This window comes from Nyctereutes procyonoides, unplaced genomic scaffold, assembly GCF_905146905.1.
Source record: "Nyctereutes procyonoides isolate TBG_1078 unplaced genomic scaffold, NYPRO_anot_genome, whole genome shotgun sequence".
Classification (NCBI taxonomy): domain Eukaryota; kingdom Metazoa; phylum Chordata; class Mammalia; order Carnivora; family Canidae; genus Nyctereutes; species Nyctereutes procyonoides.
In genome coordinates, this window is record NW_026575046.1 from 32,518,700 (window position 1) to 32,538,077 (window position 19,378).

The 19,378-nt window shown below is 39.3% G+C and overlaps 1 protein-coding gene across 1 annotated transcript; it reads left to right on the forward strand.

Moving 5' to 3' along the window:
* The first annotated feature begins 5 nt into the window (after positions 1-5).
* On the forward strand, positions 6-19,050 carry MFAP3 (microfibril associated protein 3). Its single transcript, XM_055325545.1, has 3 exons — positions 6-71; positions 11,569-12,033; positions 14,819-19,050. The coding sequence occupies exons 2-3, from the start codon at positions 11,739-11,741 to the stop codon at positions 15,610-15,612; spliced, it is 1,089 nt and encodes a 362-aa protein (XP_055181520.1). The 5' UTR covers positions 6-71; positions 11,569-11,738; the 3' UTR covers positions 15,613-19,050.
* The last annotated feature ends 328 nt before the right edge of the window (positions 19,051-19,378 follow it).

The window sequence follows — 19,378 nt, forward strand, 5'->3', positions numbered from 1 at the left end:
CTCCTGCCCAAGAGCACTTCCGGGTCAAGCCGCGGCTCCGGCCAGCGCTAACTGAGCTGCAGGTCGGTCCGGTAAGTGAGGCTTCCGTCGGGGTCGTGCCGGGAGGCGCTGGGGGTGCTGAGGCAGGAGTTTGAACCGGTGGGTCGGGGTCCGGCGTGGGGGAGACGAGGATGTCCCCGCCCTTTTGAAGGCGAGGCTTGAGCTGCAGGAGTTCAGCCGTCGTCGCTGTACGGAGCATCAGCTACCCGCCGGGCGCTACCCTGGGCGTCGGGGACAACACTGGGTTACGAGCCACCCCCGGCCCTGCGCCCAGTTTGTTGACGGTGAACAAGTCAGCAAGCAAACACTGTGGTCTAAAACGGCGGTGGAGGGAAAATGATGATTCTGAGCACTTTACGGAAAAATTAAGCAGCATCATGTGATACGGAACAGGGAGAGGGATCCTTAGGAAGCTGTTGAGAGCATTGGAGGCGGAAGAAATAGCAAATGCAAAGAAAGGCCTGATGGTCGTAACAAACTTAGCAGGGTCAAGGAAAAGATTTTTAAAAAAAAAAAAAAAAAAAAAGGCCGCTGTTACTTGCCCAAAAAAGAGGAAGGAAGATGAGGCCAGAGACTTCAGTGGCCCGAATCTTGTAGTGTCTGTGAGCCAGGACGAGGAGTTTGACTTTTATTTGGAAACAACGGGGGAACGATTGAAGGGTTCTCTGCAGAAGCTTCATATGCTCTGATTTGTGACTTTTAAGATTAAAATTGACCTTCCTCAGGAAGGTGGATCTCTTCAGTGGTCTTTGAGCGGTGAGAATGCATGCAACCGGGACTGAGAGCCAGAAAGAGGCACCAGACACCCCTTTAGTGTACAGATGTGAAAAGTGAAGTTCCAGGGAAGTGAAGGGATTTGATCTTTTAAGAACCCAAGTCTCCCCACCCCCTCTGTTGCCTGCAGAATTATCATCTCAATGTCCGTATATAATAATTGTCACTTCCTAAAACAGCTAGGGCCTTTGCTTTTCATGGTGGTTCTCTTAAACTTAAGGGCATCACTGTCACCTGGTAGCTGGTTAAAAATCCCTATTCAGGGGATCCCTGGGTGGCTCAGTGGTTTAGCGCCTGCCTTTGGCCCAGGGCGGTCGTGGAGTCCCAGGATCGACTCGCATGTCCGGCTCCCTGCATGGAGCCTGCTTCTCCCTCCTCCGGTGTCTCTGCTGCGCGCGCTCTCTCTCTCTCTCTATGTCTATCATGAATAAATAAATAAATAAATAAATAAATAAATAAATAAATAAATAAATAAATCTTTTTTAAAAAAATAAAAATCCCTATTCAAAAGAAAAAAAAAGATAACAAATTTGTAAAAGCATAAAATAGGTAGTCTTCTCTGATTCTCTGTGGTAATGGAAATTGCATAGAATTTGGGGTTCAAAAATGGAATCTCTGTAAGTCACTTAATTGTGCCTTGCATTTAAAATAGCGCTAATAATAATTATAGCAGCAGTTTTCAAAGGTTTTGGTCTCAGGATCCCTTTACACTTTTTAAAACGTACTGAGAACACCAAAGAGTTTGTGCATGCGACTTATATCTATCAGTGTTTACCATTCTAGGTATCAAAACAACTTTCAGTTATTTATTTGAGATAATAAATTCATTACGTGTTAACATACACAGCATTTCTATGAAAAAATATTTTCCAAAACAAAAAATCATTGCAAGTCTTTTTAATATTTGGTTTAATAGAAGATAGCTAGATTCTCGTTATCTCCTGAATTCATTCTCTTATGTTAGCACTCATCATGTAGCTTCTGGAAAATTACACCATATTGTGTGAGAATGAGAATGTAAAGGCAAATAAGATCCTAGTATTATTATGAAAATCATTTTGAAAAAGTCTCAGGGACCCCAGGAGCCCCTGTACCACTACACTTTGAGAATCACTGGATTGCAATATTGTCATGACAATCAAAGGAAATATGGGCTTGATTTGTAAGTCATTAAAACTACGCACATGAAAAAGCAGATGCTCGGCCTTACACTTAGAGATACCAAATGAGCAAGTCTGAGTGGGACCAAGAAATACTCATCTTTAACAAGCAGCACGGATTAATTTGATATAAGTTCTCAAAAATTGCAATTTAAGAAAACCAGGTACAGATCAAATTCACTCTATTTTCCCCACTAAAAATTTTAAAGCTATGCTTCCATATCTTCAAAAATCTCCATTAACACTTTCCAGAGCCTGAGATTCTGGAAAGCCAGTAAGAAGTTGGTAGCAAGTACCTTTCTAACTGCCAAGTTGAGCATCTGAATTCAAAATGTTGAATCCAGTCTTATGCTAAAGAATTAAAAAGTTTTTAGATGCTGATCTGTAAGCTTACGGTCTTTTGGACAAATAACTGATAAAAGAAGGAACCCAGTAAGTCTTAACAATTGAGTACTTTCAATGTGCTAGGTGACTGACCGAATAAAAGAAATTCATCCAAAATGAAGAGGGTAAAGGTTGAGCAGGCTTCTAGAATAAGGTGAAATTTGAGTTGGATACAGTACAGAGGGTGGAATTTCCACAGGAAGATACTAGTGGGGAGGAGCAGGAAGTTTCAAGTAAAAGGGACAACTAGAACCTAACTTTAAAGTATAAAGTTATTTGGAGAGATTAGAGAGGGAAACAAGTGTAGTTAAGGCTTTGAGCCATGACTGGAGGAAGCTGGGAAGACTAGGATTTAAGCAAAGAAAGGAATGATAATGATAATTAGCCTCTAGCTGAGGAAAGAGGCCCCTGCAAGAGCATAGCTAATTGGTGACGGAGGTGTAACTGAAGACCAGATTTCTAGACCCATTCATTCCTTCAGCAAGCAATTACTCTGCACGCAGGTACCACTGGGCTTCATCTGGCTATTTCTGTTCTACCACCTGAATATGGATATCTGACCAAAATTTGAAGCTTCTCTCTTGAGCAGTAGAAAATCAATGGATTTTTAAATCACCATGACTTTATTGAATTTATGTTTAGGACCAGTTCTAAGAGGAGCAGTGTTTGGAGTATAGTTGGAGTTAATGAGACCCATTTAGAAATTAAAAGAATAGTATGGTGCCCGGGTAAGGTAAAAGGACTGTGACCTAGGGTGGGAAAACATCTAGGAAGTGGAATAATATTAACAATAGCATGTATTTTTAATATACCCACATTAGTTCATCTAATGCTCACAACTATCCTATGAGGTCATTACTGTTAATAATCTTATTCAGTATATATGAAAACTAAGGCCTCGCAAACCCACAGCTTCATCCAGGTATGGGATCAGGCCCTTCAGTCCAAGCTACTAACCAAGAAGCCATGATGATCTTGTAACTTTGATCTTGCAAAACAAAGAATTATATTGTGTGGCCATGATCTAAGATATGTATATATTGGACAAGTAGATGTGAGGGTGAGAATGAGAAGTTCTGTTTTAGTTATACCAAGCTTAATTTTTTAGACTATAGAGAAAAAAAAGTAGGTAAGATGATCGTAAATCTAGGCCTGTTACATCCTACATCCATATCTTTCTCATTTGCATTCAGTAATTTCAGCAAATGCTAATGGCAAAAGAATATAAGTCACAGGTGTTTTTCAGGGGGCCAGAAAATACATTGAAGTTTGAGCTGAGTGTCCAAACCAGTTATGAGGTGTGTGATAGTCCCAAGTTACTACTGGCAGCATAAGGGCTATTTTAATTAGGAACTTTTCAGAAAATGATTCTAAAAATTATGATTTCTGTTGGAATATTACTAACCTTTTTATGGTTCAGACCTCTATAATAATGGTTGAGTATAAGCAGGAGAGTTTTATGTTTGCTCTTTGCAACGGATGGAAGAGTACTAACAATCTGCTTTTCATTTGCTTTTTTTCCCCCTTGCCAATTCAGAATGCCACTTTGACCATTTGTGTGCCTGGCGTGGGGGAACTTCATTTTTCAAGTGTAGCAGTGCCAGTAGAGAAGAGTAGATAAGCTGTAAATACAATCTAGAACATATCTAATTATGGAGAATAAAGCACTAATATCCCAGTATACTTGAGACCAATACCATCTGGGCATCAGTGTTTTTCCCAACTTTGTGTTATCCCAGAACTATTTCTGCAAACAGCAGTTTCCTCAGCCAACTTAATATTGAGCCACAAGAATGGAAATCAGCCACATTACTTCCTTATTTACTTCTGTTGAGAATTGAAGCAGAATGGAAATATTTCTTCTCTCTGAAGTTGGCAGGAACAGCAACAAAGCAATCTGTTAGGGATGACAGCTTAGGGGCTTTTCTTTGTTTCTTTGTTTCTTTTTTTTTGTGATACAGCCAATATTTAGAATGGTTCTGTCAGGTAGAGTCATCTATGTTTCTGATTATTCATGATCCTAGAAAAGCTTATATTTTACTGTACCTAAAAGATGAAAAAGGAGTTGGATTAAATTTGAGTAACACTTTTCTGTTATTGTTTTTAATGCTGAAGAAAGCTAATGAAACATTCTACCAAGTAACTTCACCCACAAACATAGCATAGCCCTTTATAACTGTTTGTAAGAAGGTGGCACTTTGATTTTCCTTTTTGAACTCTTTCCTCTTCTCCTCTAAATGTCAGCTGCAGCATTAAGAAATAGCAGGCAAGGGTACCTGGCTGGTTCAGTTGGTAGAGCATGCAGCTGTTGATCTCAGGGTTGTGAATTCAAGCCACATTTTGAGCATGGAGTCTACTTAAAAATAATAATAACAGGCATGACATTGTCACGATAAGTCCCAAAACTAGTGTGTAAGGCATGATATTGTCACGATAAGTCCCAAAACTAGTGTGTAGATTCCTCAGGGACAGTATCCTAATACCCCGGGCATCCCTTTAGCACCCAGTACCTCATCTTGAGCGTGATGGGCCCCTGATTTACCTGAGCTGTTTGAAAATTATTACACCAGCATAAGTAGAATGGTTATAGTCAGTGTAATTTTTGTTGAAATTAGCAGACTGATTCTGACACAAGGAAATTTAGTATGAAGAGCTGTCCTGATCCCAAAGGTGATTTGTTCCTTCACTCTGTTTTCTGTCACTGCAACCTTCTTGGACCCATACCTTCACTGCTTTCTCTCCCAGCTGCTCAACAGCAACAGCCTCTTATCTGCAAATAGACTGTGTCTTGGTAGCTCAGACTAGAAGTCCTTTGTGTTTGGGATGCCCATGGTATGATTATGAAGTGCTCAGGCTGCGCCTGCCTTTATTGACCAGACATATAAGGAGAGTATAGGACCTATTGCTCTTCTGGCAACAGAAAGAAATCAACAGATAAAATCAATAGATCAGGCTACATCTGCCACCTTTGACCTAAGAGCAGTTTAAGAGTGTTCATAGTATTTTTCTAGACCTGTCTTGTAGGTTTCTCTAAACTTCTAATAGAGGCAAATGGTTGTTTCTATACAGAATAGGCACCACAAGTCTTGACCGCATGGGCAGTTTGTGTACCACATTCCAGTGGATAAGGAGGAGAGGGGGTTGATATCCATGATGAGTATTGCCTGGTAGCCACAGCCACAATTTAGTCACTTGCTGAACTGAATCTTTCTTCTCCTACCTAACCATTTGTCCATTTCCTTTTTTTTTTTTTAAGATTTTTTATTTATTTATTCATAGAGACACAGAGAGAGAATGAGAGGCAGAGACACAGGCAGAGGGAGAAGCAGGCTCCATGCAGAGAGCCCGACGTGGGACTCGACCCAGAGTCACCAGGATCACGCCCTGTGCTGCAGGCGGCGCTAAACCGCTGCGCCACCGGGGCTGCCCCATTTGTCCATTTCCTTTCTTGTTTTTACATTTAGTCTTAATTTTTGTGGTTCTTTTTTCATTATTATTTTATTTATTCATTCTGAGAGAGAGGCAGAGACACAGGCAGAGGAAGAAGCAGGCTCCCTGGAGGGAACCTGATGTGGGACTTGATCCCAGGACCCCGGAATCACGACCTGAGCTAAAGGCTGATGCTCGACCATTGAGCCACCCAGGTGCCCCAATTTTTGTGGTTCTAATTTTGAATGAAATTGTATATGGATGTTTATTTCTTTAAAAAATAATAATGTCAGAGGGAGGAAGTAGAATTCTGTCAGGAGGCAGCACTTTAGTGTGTCTCTTTCTCTTCCCCTCTGTTCCCCTCGCTTCTTTTCACCACTCTCTCTCCCTTCTGCATCCGTGTGATACTGTCTCTCTGCTTCTGTTTCATGTGGCTCAGACCTGACTGCCTCAACACCTTCTCTTTCTCAAATGGCCCTAACCCACCATGTCTCAAATCCAAATTCCAAGATCAAAGCTTCTGATTAGTTTAGTCGTCCAAAGGGTTGACTTCCTCCTGGGCCCTGGAACATAAAGGCAGGTCTTAAAAAAGGGAAAGGTAAGCCAGGCACATCATAACAGAGATTATTTACTGCAAACTCAGAATTCACAAAAACAATGTAACATCATGGTTGGACTCCCAAGTTCAGTTTAAAATGCCTGGTTGATCCACATTATTACTTATTTGCAGTAAGCGAAAGAAAAACGTGAAATTTAAAATTACAGATTGAAATTACGTAATAGTGTTTCCCCCTCTCCCCACCAAGATTTTTAAATGGTTGCATAGTATTCTGAGTAAAAATGTTCCATTTATCTTAAATAATGGTTTTATTATCAGATGTAGGTTTTAGCACACTATCTAAAAAGATAATAATAATTACTAGAGGTTACTCAGTGATTACTATTGCCAGACCCTTTGTTTTATACAGATAATTTCCTCAAACCTCACAACAGTCCTATAGAACAGGCACTATTATTTTCTCCATTTTAAAGATGAGGGTACCGAGACAGGCAGATTAAGTCATTTACAAAAGTTGCAAGGCTGATTAGAGTCTGTCAGGATTCAAATCCAGGAAATCTGGCTCTGGAGACTGTACTCTGAATCTCCCTGCTACTCCTCCTTTTTCAGAGGCCTGTAGTTCCACTGATCCAGGGTAATCAAAGTCCAGAATGGAACATGAGTGATAGTTCTCTCTTCTTGGAAGTGTTCAGTCTGTACCACCATTGGACAGTGCTGTGGTAGAGGAAATGAGGAAATATAGTCATAGCCTCAGGACGCCAATCCATGGGCCCTCTGCCTCAGAATCATCCAGGGAGCTAATTAAACACCATAAATTCCAAAGTCCAAGTCCAGAGGTTCTTATTCACTAGGGCTAGGGTGGAACCCAGGAATCAGTATTTTTAACAAGCTCTCTGGTGATCTTAGTAGTCAACCTGGGCTTGGTAATCCTTTATCCCTACTATTTTCTTCTAGGACAACATGGTGAATGAAGACTTTGGGAGTTGGGGTTGACCCAAGGACTGCCTTTAGGCACTATGCCTCTTAAGTTCTCTCGATTGTTAACATTGGCTGTCTCAGTATAGTAAGTGCTAGTAAATGCATGTCAGTTTGCATAATTATGATCCCTATTATGTAACATTCTTCAGTTTACAAAGATATATCACATACTTTTTCAAATTTATTTTTAAAGACTTTTTTATTTACTTTATCAAATTTAAATGAATTTCCATGAGTAAACATTTATTGAATATGTGCTAGTTTTGAAGTATAGCAATAAAAAATACAGTCCCTGTGCTTAAGGGACTCCTAAGTGAGAGGGGATGGACTGCCAATGAGTAGTATAATGTGAGAGCTACAGGGGTTGGGGGAAAAGCCAGCCTGCATCCAGGTATACTCTGGACCACGTGGGAGGGAGAGCCAGGACTTGAGACTCAGGGAAGGTACATGAAGGAATTCCACACGGCAGTAACACTGCCAGGACACTGCTTGCCCCACAGCCCTCTCATATAGAGGCTGTTTATTCTTCTAAAGCTCCTGCATCTCAGCAGAGAGAGAGTCCTTTTTTTTCTATTTCCGGTGTCTTCTACTCTAGCTGCCTTGAACCTGGGGGGACATTCCCTTTCCTACAAGTAATCTACCCTACTCTTGAGCCTCCACATTCTTTGACTTCTTCTTTTTTTTTTTTTTTAATTTTTTTTTTTTTTTTTTTTTTTTTTTTTTTATGATAGTCACACACACAGAGAGAGAGAGGCAGAGACACAGGCAGAGGGAGAAGCAGGCTCCATGCACCGGGAGCCCGACGTGGGATTCGTTCCCGGGTCTCCAGTCTCCAGGATCGCGCCCTGGGCCAAAGGCAGGCGCTAAACCGCTGCGCCACCCAGGGATCCCTCCCTGACTTCTTCTTCTTATTGGACAGTTATCTCCTTCACTCACTTCAGCCTCCCACTCCAAAAGTCCACCTCCAGATTTGCCATTGGCCCAGACTGCTCCCCTCCAGAATCAGGAGTCAGACCCAGCACGCTCAGGCCACCCCTTCTCATTACCACAACTTGTAGCTTTTCTTCCTGAGCACCTCCTAACCAGTGATCCCTCTGCTTTTTCCTCTGTCCGTTTACTAAAACACTTCTCTTCCATTTTCTTTTTTTTTTTTAAGATTTTATTTGTTTATTCATGAGAGACAGAGAGAGAAAGAGAGAGAGAGAGGCAGAGACACAGGCAGAGGGAGAAGCAGGCTCCGCGCAGGGAGCTCGATGTGGGACTTGATCCCGAGTCTCCAGGATCATGCCGTGGGCTGAAGGTGGCACTAAACCGCTGAGCCACCTAGGTTGCCCTTCTCTTCCATTTTCAATTCTTATTTATCCTTCAGGTATTGTTGCACACCTCGCTTTCAAGGGGGCTTTCTGTGACAAGTTTAGTTCCTTTCATTGAGTACTACTGTAGCATCCTGTACTTTACCTTGGGCAGCATTTACTATATTGCATGTGTTTAGTTAGTGTCTGTATTCTCTGCCAGACTGAGCTCCATGAAGGCAGAGGAGGTTCTCTAGTACAAAAGGTTGGCACATAGAGCTCAGTAGATACAGGTGAATAGATGAAAATGTATACCTCTAGTCTAAAATTGTGGTTCTCCCACCCTCATTACCATGTTGATGGGGGCAGAGCAAAGCCATTCTCTTAACATCACAGAAAAGAGGCTTTACAGCCACAAAATGGAACTTTATTTAGTCACAAACACTGACCCTCCATTCAAGAACCCCAGAGGCAAGGGCCTGGGGCCCAGGGCTCCATACCCAGAGCTCGTCCTTGGAGTTGGGCAGGGTAGGACACTGGCTGAGGGCCAGAGCTGTCTCTTGCTTACAGCCTTAGGCCTAGGGTAGCAGCAGCTGTGGCTTGGCCTCTCCCAATGCTGGGGGCTTGGCTTTGTGCCCCAATCCCCTTCCTGACTGAGCTCTATAAAGGACTATTTAGAAAAAATAAATAAATAAATAAAATAAAATTGTGGTTCCCTGGCACGTGGGTGGCTCAGTCAGTTAAGCATCCAACTCTTGATTTCAGTTCGGGTTATGATCTCAGGGTTATGAGATTGAGCCCCACCCCAGGCTCCTGGCTGAGCATGGAGCCTGCTTGAGGTTCCCTCACTCCCTCTCCCTCTGCCCCTTCCCTGCTCACACACTCTATAAAATTAAATTAAATTAAAAATTGTGTTTCTGAACTCAGTGTGGAATAGGTAGGAAAGAAGAGGATGATGGCAGGATAAGAAATGAGGTGGTATTAGAATAAGGTAGAGTTGTGGGTGGTTTATCTGTTTTGTTTATTTTTGTTTTCCCGACAGAGAGGACGCCTCTGGCTCAGAGCCCTTAGCAAACAGCAGTTAATAACATTGTTTTCACCATATTTATGTGTATGGTTAATGTTTATTTACAAAGGTGATATAGACTTTCCTTTTAAAATAAATGTGTGAAAGTAAAATAATGAGTTGACTTTAAAAAAATGCTAATAGAAGAAATGAATGAAATTGGGAAAACATTGACTTGGATACAGCCACAGGAACTCGTCATCAAAGTTCTGGGGAAGACTTAGAACACTTTTTCAGCACAGTCATTTCCTCTCACAATTGGAAGCAGTAGTTTAGAATAAAGGACAAAAGTCTTATCCATCAACTGTATATATTGTACTGAAAAAGAACTTGAGAAATTACACATGTCACGCCCTGAGCACAGAGCCTGGCTTATGGCAGTCATTTACTACTTAGTGTTCTTTCCATTGTTCCACTCACCACTCTCCCTCAATAGAGAATCCTGGTCTCTATCTATACATACAGTATAATTTAAAGGAGCGAGTCACTGTATAGTAAATGGGTTGGACCATTTCTGAAATCCCCTCCAATGCCCAAGATCTTTATTTCCTGTAGTGTCATTTTAGCTGGGTTTGGGGAAGAAATAGAAATAAACACATGTATTCAAGCTACTATGTATAACAAAGTTTGAAGTCTTATGTTTTACTCTAAAAAGTCCATTCTTATATTTTAAAGATATAGCAAGGTATAGAAAATTATTATTATCATTCAATCATCATTTCACGGGCTAATGAAAATTAAATGACATTTACAGCTTGCTGTGATTCAGACTTTGAGGAGTTTAATGGCTAAATACAATGATCCAGTGCTTTTTATGTTCTGTGATCTAGCAATCTTTACAAAAGTACAAAAGGGAGTCATTTACAAAACTAATTATTTTGGGCTTTTATAGGAAATAAAGCGAGGCATTTCATCTTTTTCTATATCTTTTATAGAAATAAGTTGAAATTTTTCTTTGAGAGTCATTGAGTTAAAAGGGGAATCAAATTACCAGAAAGGTAATCGTAGCTGGGATATTTTGCTCTTTGTTCATGATATTTTATTGTCTGGCACGCTTCTCTATAGTTGTATTTCTACCAACTAGACATTGAAGATGTCAGCTCCTCCCTGAGCTAATTTTGCAGACTTTGAGCTAAAATTTGGTATTCTCACAAACTGTTAAATATACTGTACTTTGTCTCTGGATACTGAAGGAAGTGTTAAAGGAAAATTCTTTAGTCTAACATTGTTGCCCAAGAGGGAGGTTCTAAAAGCTTCAGAAGTCAATAACTACTTACATATATGTAATAGTACAATTTCCTTTCTAGTATTAAAACAAACAGAAGACTACCTTCTACATTATCTCTGCATTATTTAAAGCTAATATATTATGTATTTGGATTGCTCAAATTTTGAACTCCATCGTTACTATTATGATGTATCAGTTAATTTACATTATTGATACAACAACAGATGGTGATGGTGCAGGTTGAAATAAAAGATCATTAAGCTAGATATTTTAGCCTTTTTGGCTCCCTGTTGCATAAGATTTGTCAGAGTAAAATAGAATCATAGCCTTTCAGAACTAGAAGAGTCTTTAGAGAGGTCTCATCTAGTCTCATTTGATGGATAAGAAAACGGCCAAGGGAGAATGCTACTTGCCAAGGTCTTAACAACTTGTTAGTAGCACAGTGGGGACCAGAATCTAGGTCTGCCTACCATTTTCTAATTCAGTGCTCTTTCTATGGTCTCGGTGTGAAATTTTTAGGTAGTGTTCTTTCTATTTTGCTCCCTGATGTCAGAGCTAATTATTCTAATCAATTTCACATCTATTCATTTCTAAAACATAAAAGTTTCACCCCATTATGAGTCTTTGTTGGTTAAATTTTATATCTGGCTTTCTTTTAGGTTGGTATCCACTCACATCTTTTAATCTTGAAGATTTCAAAATACGCCTGAATCTCCCACTTGTTTGGAAAACCCCCAATACCAAGCAATAAATTACCCACCGTGCTCTTGTTATAGAATAGAAGCTTTTGAGTTCTCCAAATCTAAACAAGACTTCCTCCCATTTTTCCATGAAGCCACATTGTTGTCTCTTCACTTTAGTGGTGAGTGTTACTGTGCCAGCAGCTTTTGTTTTGGAAGATGTCGGCTTCAATGAAATGGCCCCACTGGGAACAAATAATGGTTCCTTCAATTCATCATTTCCTCCGAGCTTTGAGCACTCAGCAGGTTCCCACTCAGGGGACGATGTCATCATAGCCAAAGAAGGAACTAGTGTTTCACTCGAGTGTCTTCTCACAGTCGACCACTATGAAGATGTCCGTTGGTACAACTCAAAAGGCCAGCAACTGGATGGCAGAGGCAGAGGTAACTATGCCAGGGTATAATTAATCAAGGTTACTCATTTCCTGTTAGTTTTGTCTCCTTGAAATAGTCAACAAAGAATCTTAACGATGAGGTGCTAGGGGGAACAGTTAAAACTTTGAAAGGCCTGCAGTATTCTAGCTATGAGAAAAAGCAAACCAATTTTAATTACTTAACCAGAAGAAGAAAGAAAGAATATAGTTATAAATTTAAAAGATGTTCACTTGATGACAGGGAGCTAACGTCTCTCCTGTTGGTGAGCTAGTTTTCTTCTTTTGAAGGTAGACTACATCAGGGCTGCTACAGACAGCCGTGTGGGCTGTGCACTGCACAACCCCTTTCACCTAAACTGTAATGTGAATGATAGTGTGATGGCCTGTGTGAATACAGCAGGAAGGATTATGGCTAGACTTAGATAAATTTGTCATAAATTTTAAAATCTTGTATGGAAATGAGTCACTAAAAATTTTAGAGGAAATCCAGGATGTTTTTTTTTTAAAGTGTAGCTCTGTGCATAAAACTTTTAAGTCCCTCTGAGAATTAGAATGGCACTGACAAGGAGCTCTATACGCTCTTCCACCTCAACTGTTTTCCGTGGTATACTTTAATTTACTTGAAAATGGGAAAGCTTCTCTTGTGCCTTTGCGTCTCAGTCTTAAAAATTATCCAGACATAATATTACAACTACGTCTCTTTTTTGATAGGTTTTTATTTTATTTGTTTTTGCTGTTTGTGACCCTGTGAACACATCTTAATCAGAATATTATTTCCTAGCTAATATTCTGCTAGAAAGAGCTTTTTGAAGACTGCTTGTGTTAAAGTACCTCAAAAAAGAAATCATGAAAAATCAATTGGATAAAGATTAAATTAGAGGATGCTTATAACCTACACTTTCAGAAAAGGCCTTTCTTATCTTTTTCGCTAGAAAGATAATCTAACCTCTTGGAATATAAAGGATATTTGATTATTCATATTAGAATGGAAAACAGAAAAAGAGACCAATGGTATTTTCTTCTAAAATATACACTAAACATTCTAACTTTCTGTAAACTGGGTAACTGCCCGCCAGGGAATTAAAGAGTTTGAATTGTTAGAACAGAATATTTTTAATCAGCTTCTTAAAAGTATACATCTATTGACTCAGGATCTCTAGAGTAATGCCCAGAATGTATATTTTGACGTGATTTGGGGTTTCACATTTGGACACAATGATCTAGACTCCTACTCCCTTTGGGCACTAGGATCCTCACCAAACACTTCTGAGATTTGAATTTTTCAATCAGTGTGATCATTACAGACTGACCACATCAACAAAGCTTAGGTTAGGATGAGACCAACCAAGTGGAATGGCAGTTTCATTTTCCTTTTTGCCTTTACTTTGAAAACCACTAACATCTATCATTGATGCTTTCAGTAGCAGCTCTGGAAAATTCTATTAAATTTTATGAATCTCCAGTGAAAGGAGTTTAAAGAGCATGTCAGTCTAGTATAAGGTTCATAAATCTTGAGCTATTATCAGCAAGTAAGCTAGAGAGTTTACATTGTGGTTGTAGTACAGTGGTTGATGAATGGAGTGATGTACTTCCATCATACTTTGGATTCATAGGATAGCCTTTTTGTAGCTCCAAATTCATAGAACAGAAGCATATAACTATAGAATTTAAATAAATGTTGATGACAATAAAAATGGGCACAATCCAGAGTGCTTACTAATTGATGTACCACTAAAATAATTCAGAACCATGGAATCTCAGGGATGAAAAATCTTGAAGATCTCTTAACTGCAATATCTTAAGGTTGGGCACTCAGGTGGTTCTTAACAAGCAATCCCCCAGCCTTCTCCAGGACACTTCCTCTAGTCATGGGGACTCATGTCTACACTCCCAGTTGGCCCATCCATCCCACTTTGAATGAATGGCTTGTATAGCTAAAGTACAGGATACACTGAGAATTTACCACAAACAGAATTGTGGGGCAGAGCCAAGTTCCAAATGGGTATTGAATCAAGGTAGGTAGGCCATCAGCTTTGCTTTTTATACTCTTAGGTATTTTGTGTACATGATCCCTGAATGAAGATGCCTTCGTGTATAGAAGACAGCCAGCATGTCTTAGGTTTAAAACAGAACCCAAAGATCCTTTTGGCATCTTAAGGGCAACTTTATTCTCTTTGCCAAGCAGTTCATTTACCCTGACTTGTGACACGTATCTTTTGGTTTGTCCTTCAGTTATTCTTGCCAGAAAATCAAGACATTATCAACAAACCTTTTCTAACAAAATAAATTAACATGTGCAAGCCATGCCATATTTACTAGTTAGTAGTTAGACAATGCACTAAACTGGTAGGATTGTATTTTTTTTTTTAATTTTTGTCTCGTTATGAAAAGGAAGAAAATGTAATCACTCAACTCATTACCCCAGAAATAACCATTATTTTGCATTTCTGAGGCATTTTCTTCTATTATATGAAAATGTATTGGTACATACATATAAACTTTTTTTTTTAAGATTATTCATTTAGCATTATAGGACATAACTATCTCCCTGAAAGGCTTGCTATGTCTAGCCTCGAAATGTAGCTATGGTAATCATTTGTGTCAGGAAGGAAGATCTTGATTCTCTTTTTAACTTCAGGCTGTTTAAATTTCTACTCTGTACACAAGTAGCAGAACCTAATAGATGAGGTAAAGCACTCTCGTGAAGAGGTGGCATATTTATGGTAAGGCAGTTGGCTTTTTCAGTAATAATATTCTTTATGCTGTAATTTTTTTTATTTCTGTTGGGTCATCAGGTGGAAAATGGTTGATTTCTGATAACTTCCTGAATATCACCAGTGTAGTCTTTGATGACCGAGGGCTCTATACATGCTTTGTCACCTCTCCAACCCATGCCTCCTACTCTGTCACCCTTCGTGTTATCTTCACCTCGGGAGACATGAGTGTCTACTACATGATTGTTTGCCTGATTGCCTTTACAATCACACTCATCTTGAACGTTACACGGTTGTGCATGATGAGCAGCCATCTTCGTAAGACTGAGAAGGCTATCAATGAATTCTTCAGAACTGAAGGGGCTGAGAAACTTCAAAAGGCCTTTGAGATTGCAAAGCGCATCCCCATCATCACTTCAGCCAAGACTCTAGAACTCGCCAAAGTCACACAATTTAAGACGATGGAGTTTGCTCGTTATATTGAAGAACTGGCAAGAAGTGTCCCTCTTCCACCCCTTATTCTAAACTGTCGGGCCTTTGTTGAGGAGATGTTTGAGGCTGTGCGAGTGGACGACCCTGATGACATGGGAGAAAGAATTAAAGAGAGACCTGCCTTGAATGCTCAAGGTGGCATTTATGTCATTAACCCAGAGATGGGCCGGAGTAATTCACCAGAAGGAGATTCAGATGATGGTTCTCTGAATGAACAAGGCCAGGAGATAGCAGTTCAAGTTTCTGTCCACCTCCAGTCAGAAACCAAAAGTATTGATACAGATTCCCAAGACAGCAGTCATTTCAGCCCACCTGATGATCTAGGATCTGCTGAATCAAACTCTTACTCCAAAGATGGGACGTATGAAAGCCGTCAGCTGTGAGCTATCCCAGTACCTGCAAAAACAGCTCTCACAAAAGGAACGTATTTCATGCAGGAAATAACATTTTTACCAAAATATAACTGGGGGTTCCCCCTTGTTAATATTAAGCACATCAGAATGTGACTTATTGCCAAAATCTTTGTAAAAATTCAGTGTTTTTCATATCTGATATTTCTCAGTCATTTTCCTCAAGCTTGATGAAATGACACAAGCTAAGATTTAAAGGAACCCGAGAGATAAGCATAATGGACAAAGTGCCACACTAAGAGTTCCATGCCTCCTCTTCTGGTCATGGTTCTTCAAATGGTTAGGGTTGATGCTTATCCTGAGGCCTCACTTTTCCCGCCAGTTAAGTTGAAGGATTTGCATTAGGTGATATCTCAAGTCATTTCTAGCCCTGTAACTTCTTACCTGTCCCTGTTAAAACCACCAGATTTCATCAGCACATCTCCAAATAAACCCTTCCCTAGACTTTTAAGTACCTTTTTATGGAAAGGATCAAGCTGAGACTTTATTTTGTGATTTAAATTCCCACACCAGTGCCATAGTGCATAGACATGTGGGTGTTTTTCAGATGTTTTGCCATATGGAGTGTGCAATTGTATGTGCTAGATCGAGTCTCTTTAGTGTAGCCAATGTCTGTATTGTTATACAGATATCAGGGAGCTAACTGCTCATTAATAAACTACTTTCCATGAGTAAATTGGTCCTTTTGGGGGATATATCATGTGTTTTTAACTTACTGAAGCATCATTTAGTTCATTGAGCTGGCAGTGATTTCCCAACTGATCTCCAAAAGTGAGCAATTTGTTCTTAAGGAATAATGTCTTCAGTGCTTTTAGAATAAGAAACAATGTCAGATCATCTATCTCTGGTAAATCATGGATTTTTGACATTTCTGTTAATAGAATTTCTCAGGCTTTCCCTTTTTGAAAGTACTGGACTCCGTAGAGGGTTCTGTGTTTGGGATCTCATCCCAGGAGGAAACTCAGAGCTGGGTTCATCTTTAGACTTCTGTCAACACTCTTGCCCTCCATGATGGTTAATATGGTGCTAAAGGCTGCATGCCTCCTTATCTTGTTTGTTTTCTTTATACTTATAAATGTTATTGAGGTTTTTATTTTTGTGTACTTCAGATAGAGAATTCTGAGCTCAGGCTGCTTTTGTGGTCTTTCTGAGAAGCACTAACCTGAAATAAGATTAGATACTGGTATGTGGTATATGTGAATATATTAAATATGTAGGCATAGATATAGGTACCAGTATATAGATATATATACACACAAAAATGATCTAGATATAAAGAGGGAGAAAAATTATGGATGAGGCCATCTGATTCAACTGTGTATAATGAATACTTGAGACAGTATTTCTTGCCTGGTTGAGGCCTAATATAATAGAATTGTAAATACTCTTCAGAATAATTTCTTCAGCTACAGGAAGCTTGGTGTCATATGATTTTTAAGAACTTGGCAGTGGAGCTCCATTTGGTGCTTCATGTTTCTTCATTTGGTTTCTGATTATTGAACCATTACTTGAACTAGAGGCTCCTGAGGGAAATGTTCAGAGGAGGTTTTATCAGGATTTTAATTTAAGGTTTCAAATGGAGGAAGGCAAGGAAATAGAGAGTGTAACCAGATAAACTCACACCTCCCTTTGTCCAGGCTTATCACAAATAATACATCTCTTCCGGATAGCATGAATGAATCAGTGTGCAGTTGTATCAGATGGCATTATGGATAAAGATGATAATGCTGCCGTTTCTGTCTCAGGCTGTTTCCATGGAAACCTCCAGAGCCAAACAAAAGCTACCACCAATCATTTAGCCAAAGCTTGCCTTGGCTTGTAGACTTGCATGTCTTTAAGAAATACTGTTTTCATACATTTGGCTTTGAGAGCAAGGGCTCTTCACCATTCCCTAGACCCTAGATTATAGAACACTTTTTCCTTCCTAGGCTTTTTTTTCTTAAAAAATTAAAAATGCTAAAAATCTCTTGTCCGAGGTTTGTTCCCTATCCTTCAGATCATCAGATAGTACCTCCAATGGATCTATCCCTCAAGTTCTCACAATGGATGTGAGTGTTTGGAACCTTAAGGTAGATATATTTAATGGTCAAAGTCCTGAGAAATGGGACTTTGGAAAAATACGAGAACTAATGAAAAAAATCTGTAAGTTTACACAATACTCTATCACTATTGGCTACTCCAGTATGTCCTGGTTAAATTAACTTTAGAAATGTAATGGTGACTTTATTTGGTAACTGGGTTACTTTGAATATTCCAAATTATGGTGCCAGTGATAAGGAATTACAGTAGTCAAAATTTAACTGGAGTTGATGTTACTTTTTTTTTTTTTTGGTGTTACTTTCTAAAGCTAGTTTCCAAGAGGAAGAAAACCACACATTAATATGTTCTGTATCTAATCAAATACTCTTCATATGTAATGAATAGTCTCATGTTATGTTTTTGTAAAATCCTTAACCTTTTGAACTTAAACTACAGTCTAAAAGTCTTTTGACAATAACTGTGGTATAATTAATCTTTTGTTTCAGTGGATTTTATAGTTAGTGAAAATGCCTTTACTCAGAAAATGTGTTTAAATAGTCCTGTCATCTCATTTATAAATTTTGTATTGTGACTTAATGAACCTTATTGTCCTTATGAAATGAAATGATGGCTTTGTGAAATGAATTTACCAAAAATGGATATGTAAACATTTTTATAGATTCCTAGACAGCTGAAATGATGCCAGATGGACAGGCATCTTTTGAGCTCATACTCAACTTGAGTTTTAGGTAGTTCAATAAGCATATCCTCACGTTGCATCTGTTCTGATAGTTAAATTCTTGATTTGGGACCAGCAAGCATTTGTATTTCTCCCAACTACCCTTACGTGAGTACCTTGGGAGTTGCCAATCTGAAATGTTTGTGAAAAGATTTCTGGCTTCTTCACCTCACTTAGCATGCATTTTGAAGTTAAAGCACGTGGCTTTCTGTGTGGTCCTCCAGCTTCAGTGAACCCCTTGATGTATTCCTCTCCACATCCTGCATGTTGCTTCACCCCAGATCAGACTCTGTCTCCCATGTCCCAGAGTGGCATGGGGAGCATGGCATGCTTGTTTTCTAGAGCACAGCCGGCCATGGGTGCTAGCCTTGTCTCAACACACCAGCACTTATAACACAAGTAAATCATATTTCCTGAGTCACCAATAAGAGAAGACAATCTTTTCTCATCCAGGCCGGGAATTTTGAAAATGCTCAGCTTTATACATAAACTCTTACATCTCAACACATTTCATAAGCGTAAGCGTTATTTTAGTGTGGTTCAGATGATGTTTAAATGGTCACCATTTTAATGAATACTTACATTATGATTTTGTCCTTTCTTTAAAAAAAAAAGTCATGCTTGAATATATTTATTAAATGTTCAATGGACTATTTCATTTGTCTGAAATCCTCTATTGAGTATATATTCATTTTTACGTGTGATGGAATTTGATGTTAATGATTTTACACAGTAAATTTTAATCCAACTTGAATTCTACTATGGTTATGCATTTTAATCTTAAAAATATTTAATAAGCATTTATATGTTTTTGGTGCTCTGGGCCATACTGAGATGGATGTGTTGCCTACAGTGTCCATGAGGATGCAGTTAGCAGACACGTGTGCAACAGTTTTTCACTTCTGAGGTAAAGCATTCCTGGCAAAGACCTAAAGAGGATTTAGCACATGTTTTGGAAAACACAATTAGTATATAAAGTCT

Bases quoted from the DNA above. Each gene is read 5' to 3' on its own strand.
- MFAP3 (XM_055325545.1), top strand. From the start codon at position 11,739: ATGAAGCCACATTGTTGTCTCTTCACTTTAGTGGTGAGTGTTACTGTG. The intron at 12,034-14,818 runs GTAACTATGCCA...TTGGGTCATCAG, and splicing joins ACTGGATGGCAGAGGCAGAG to GTGGAAAATGGTTGATTTCT.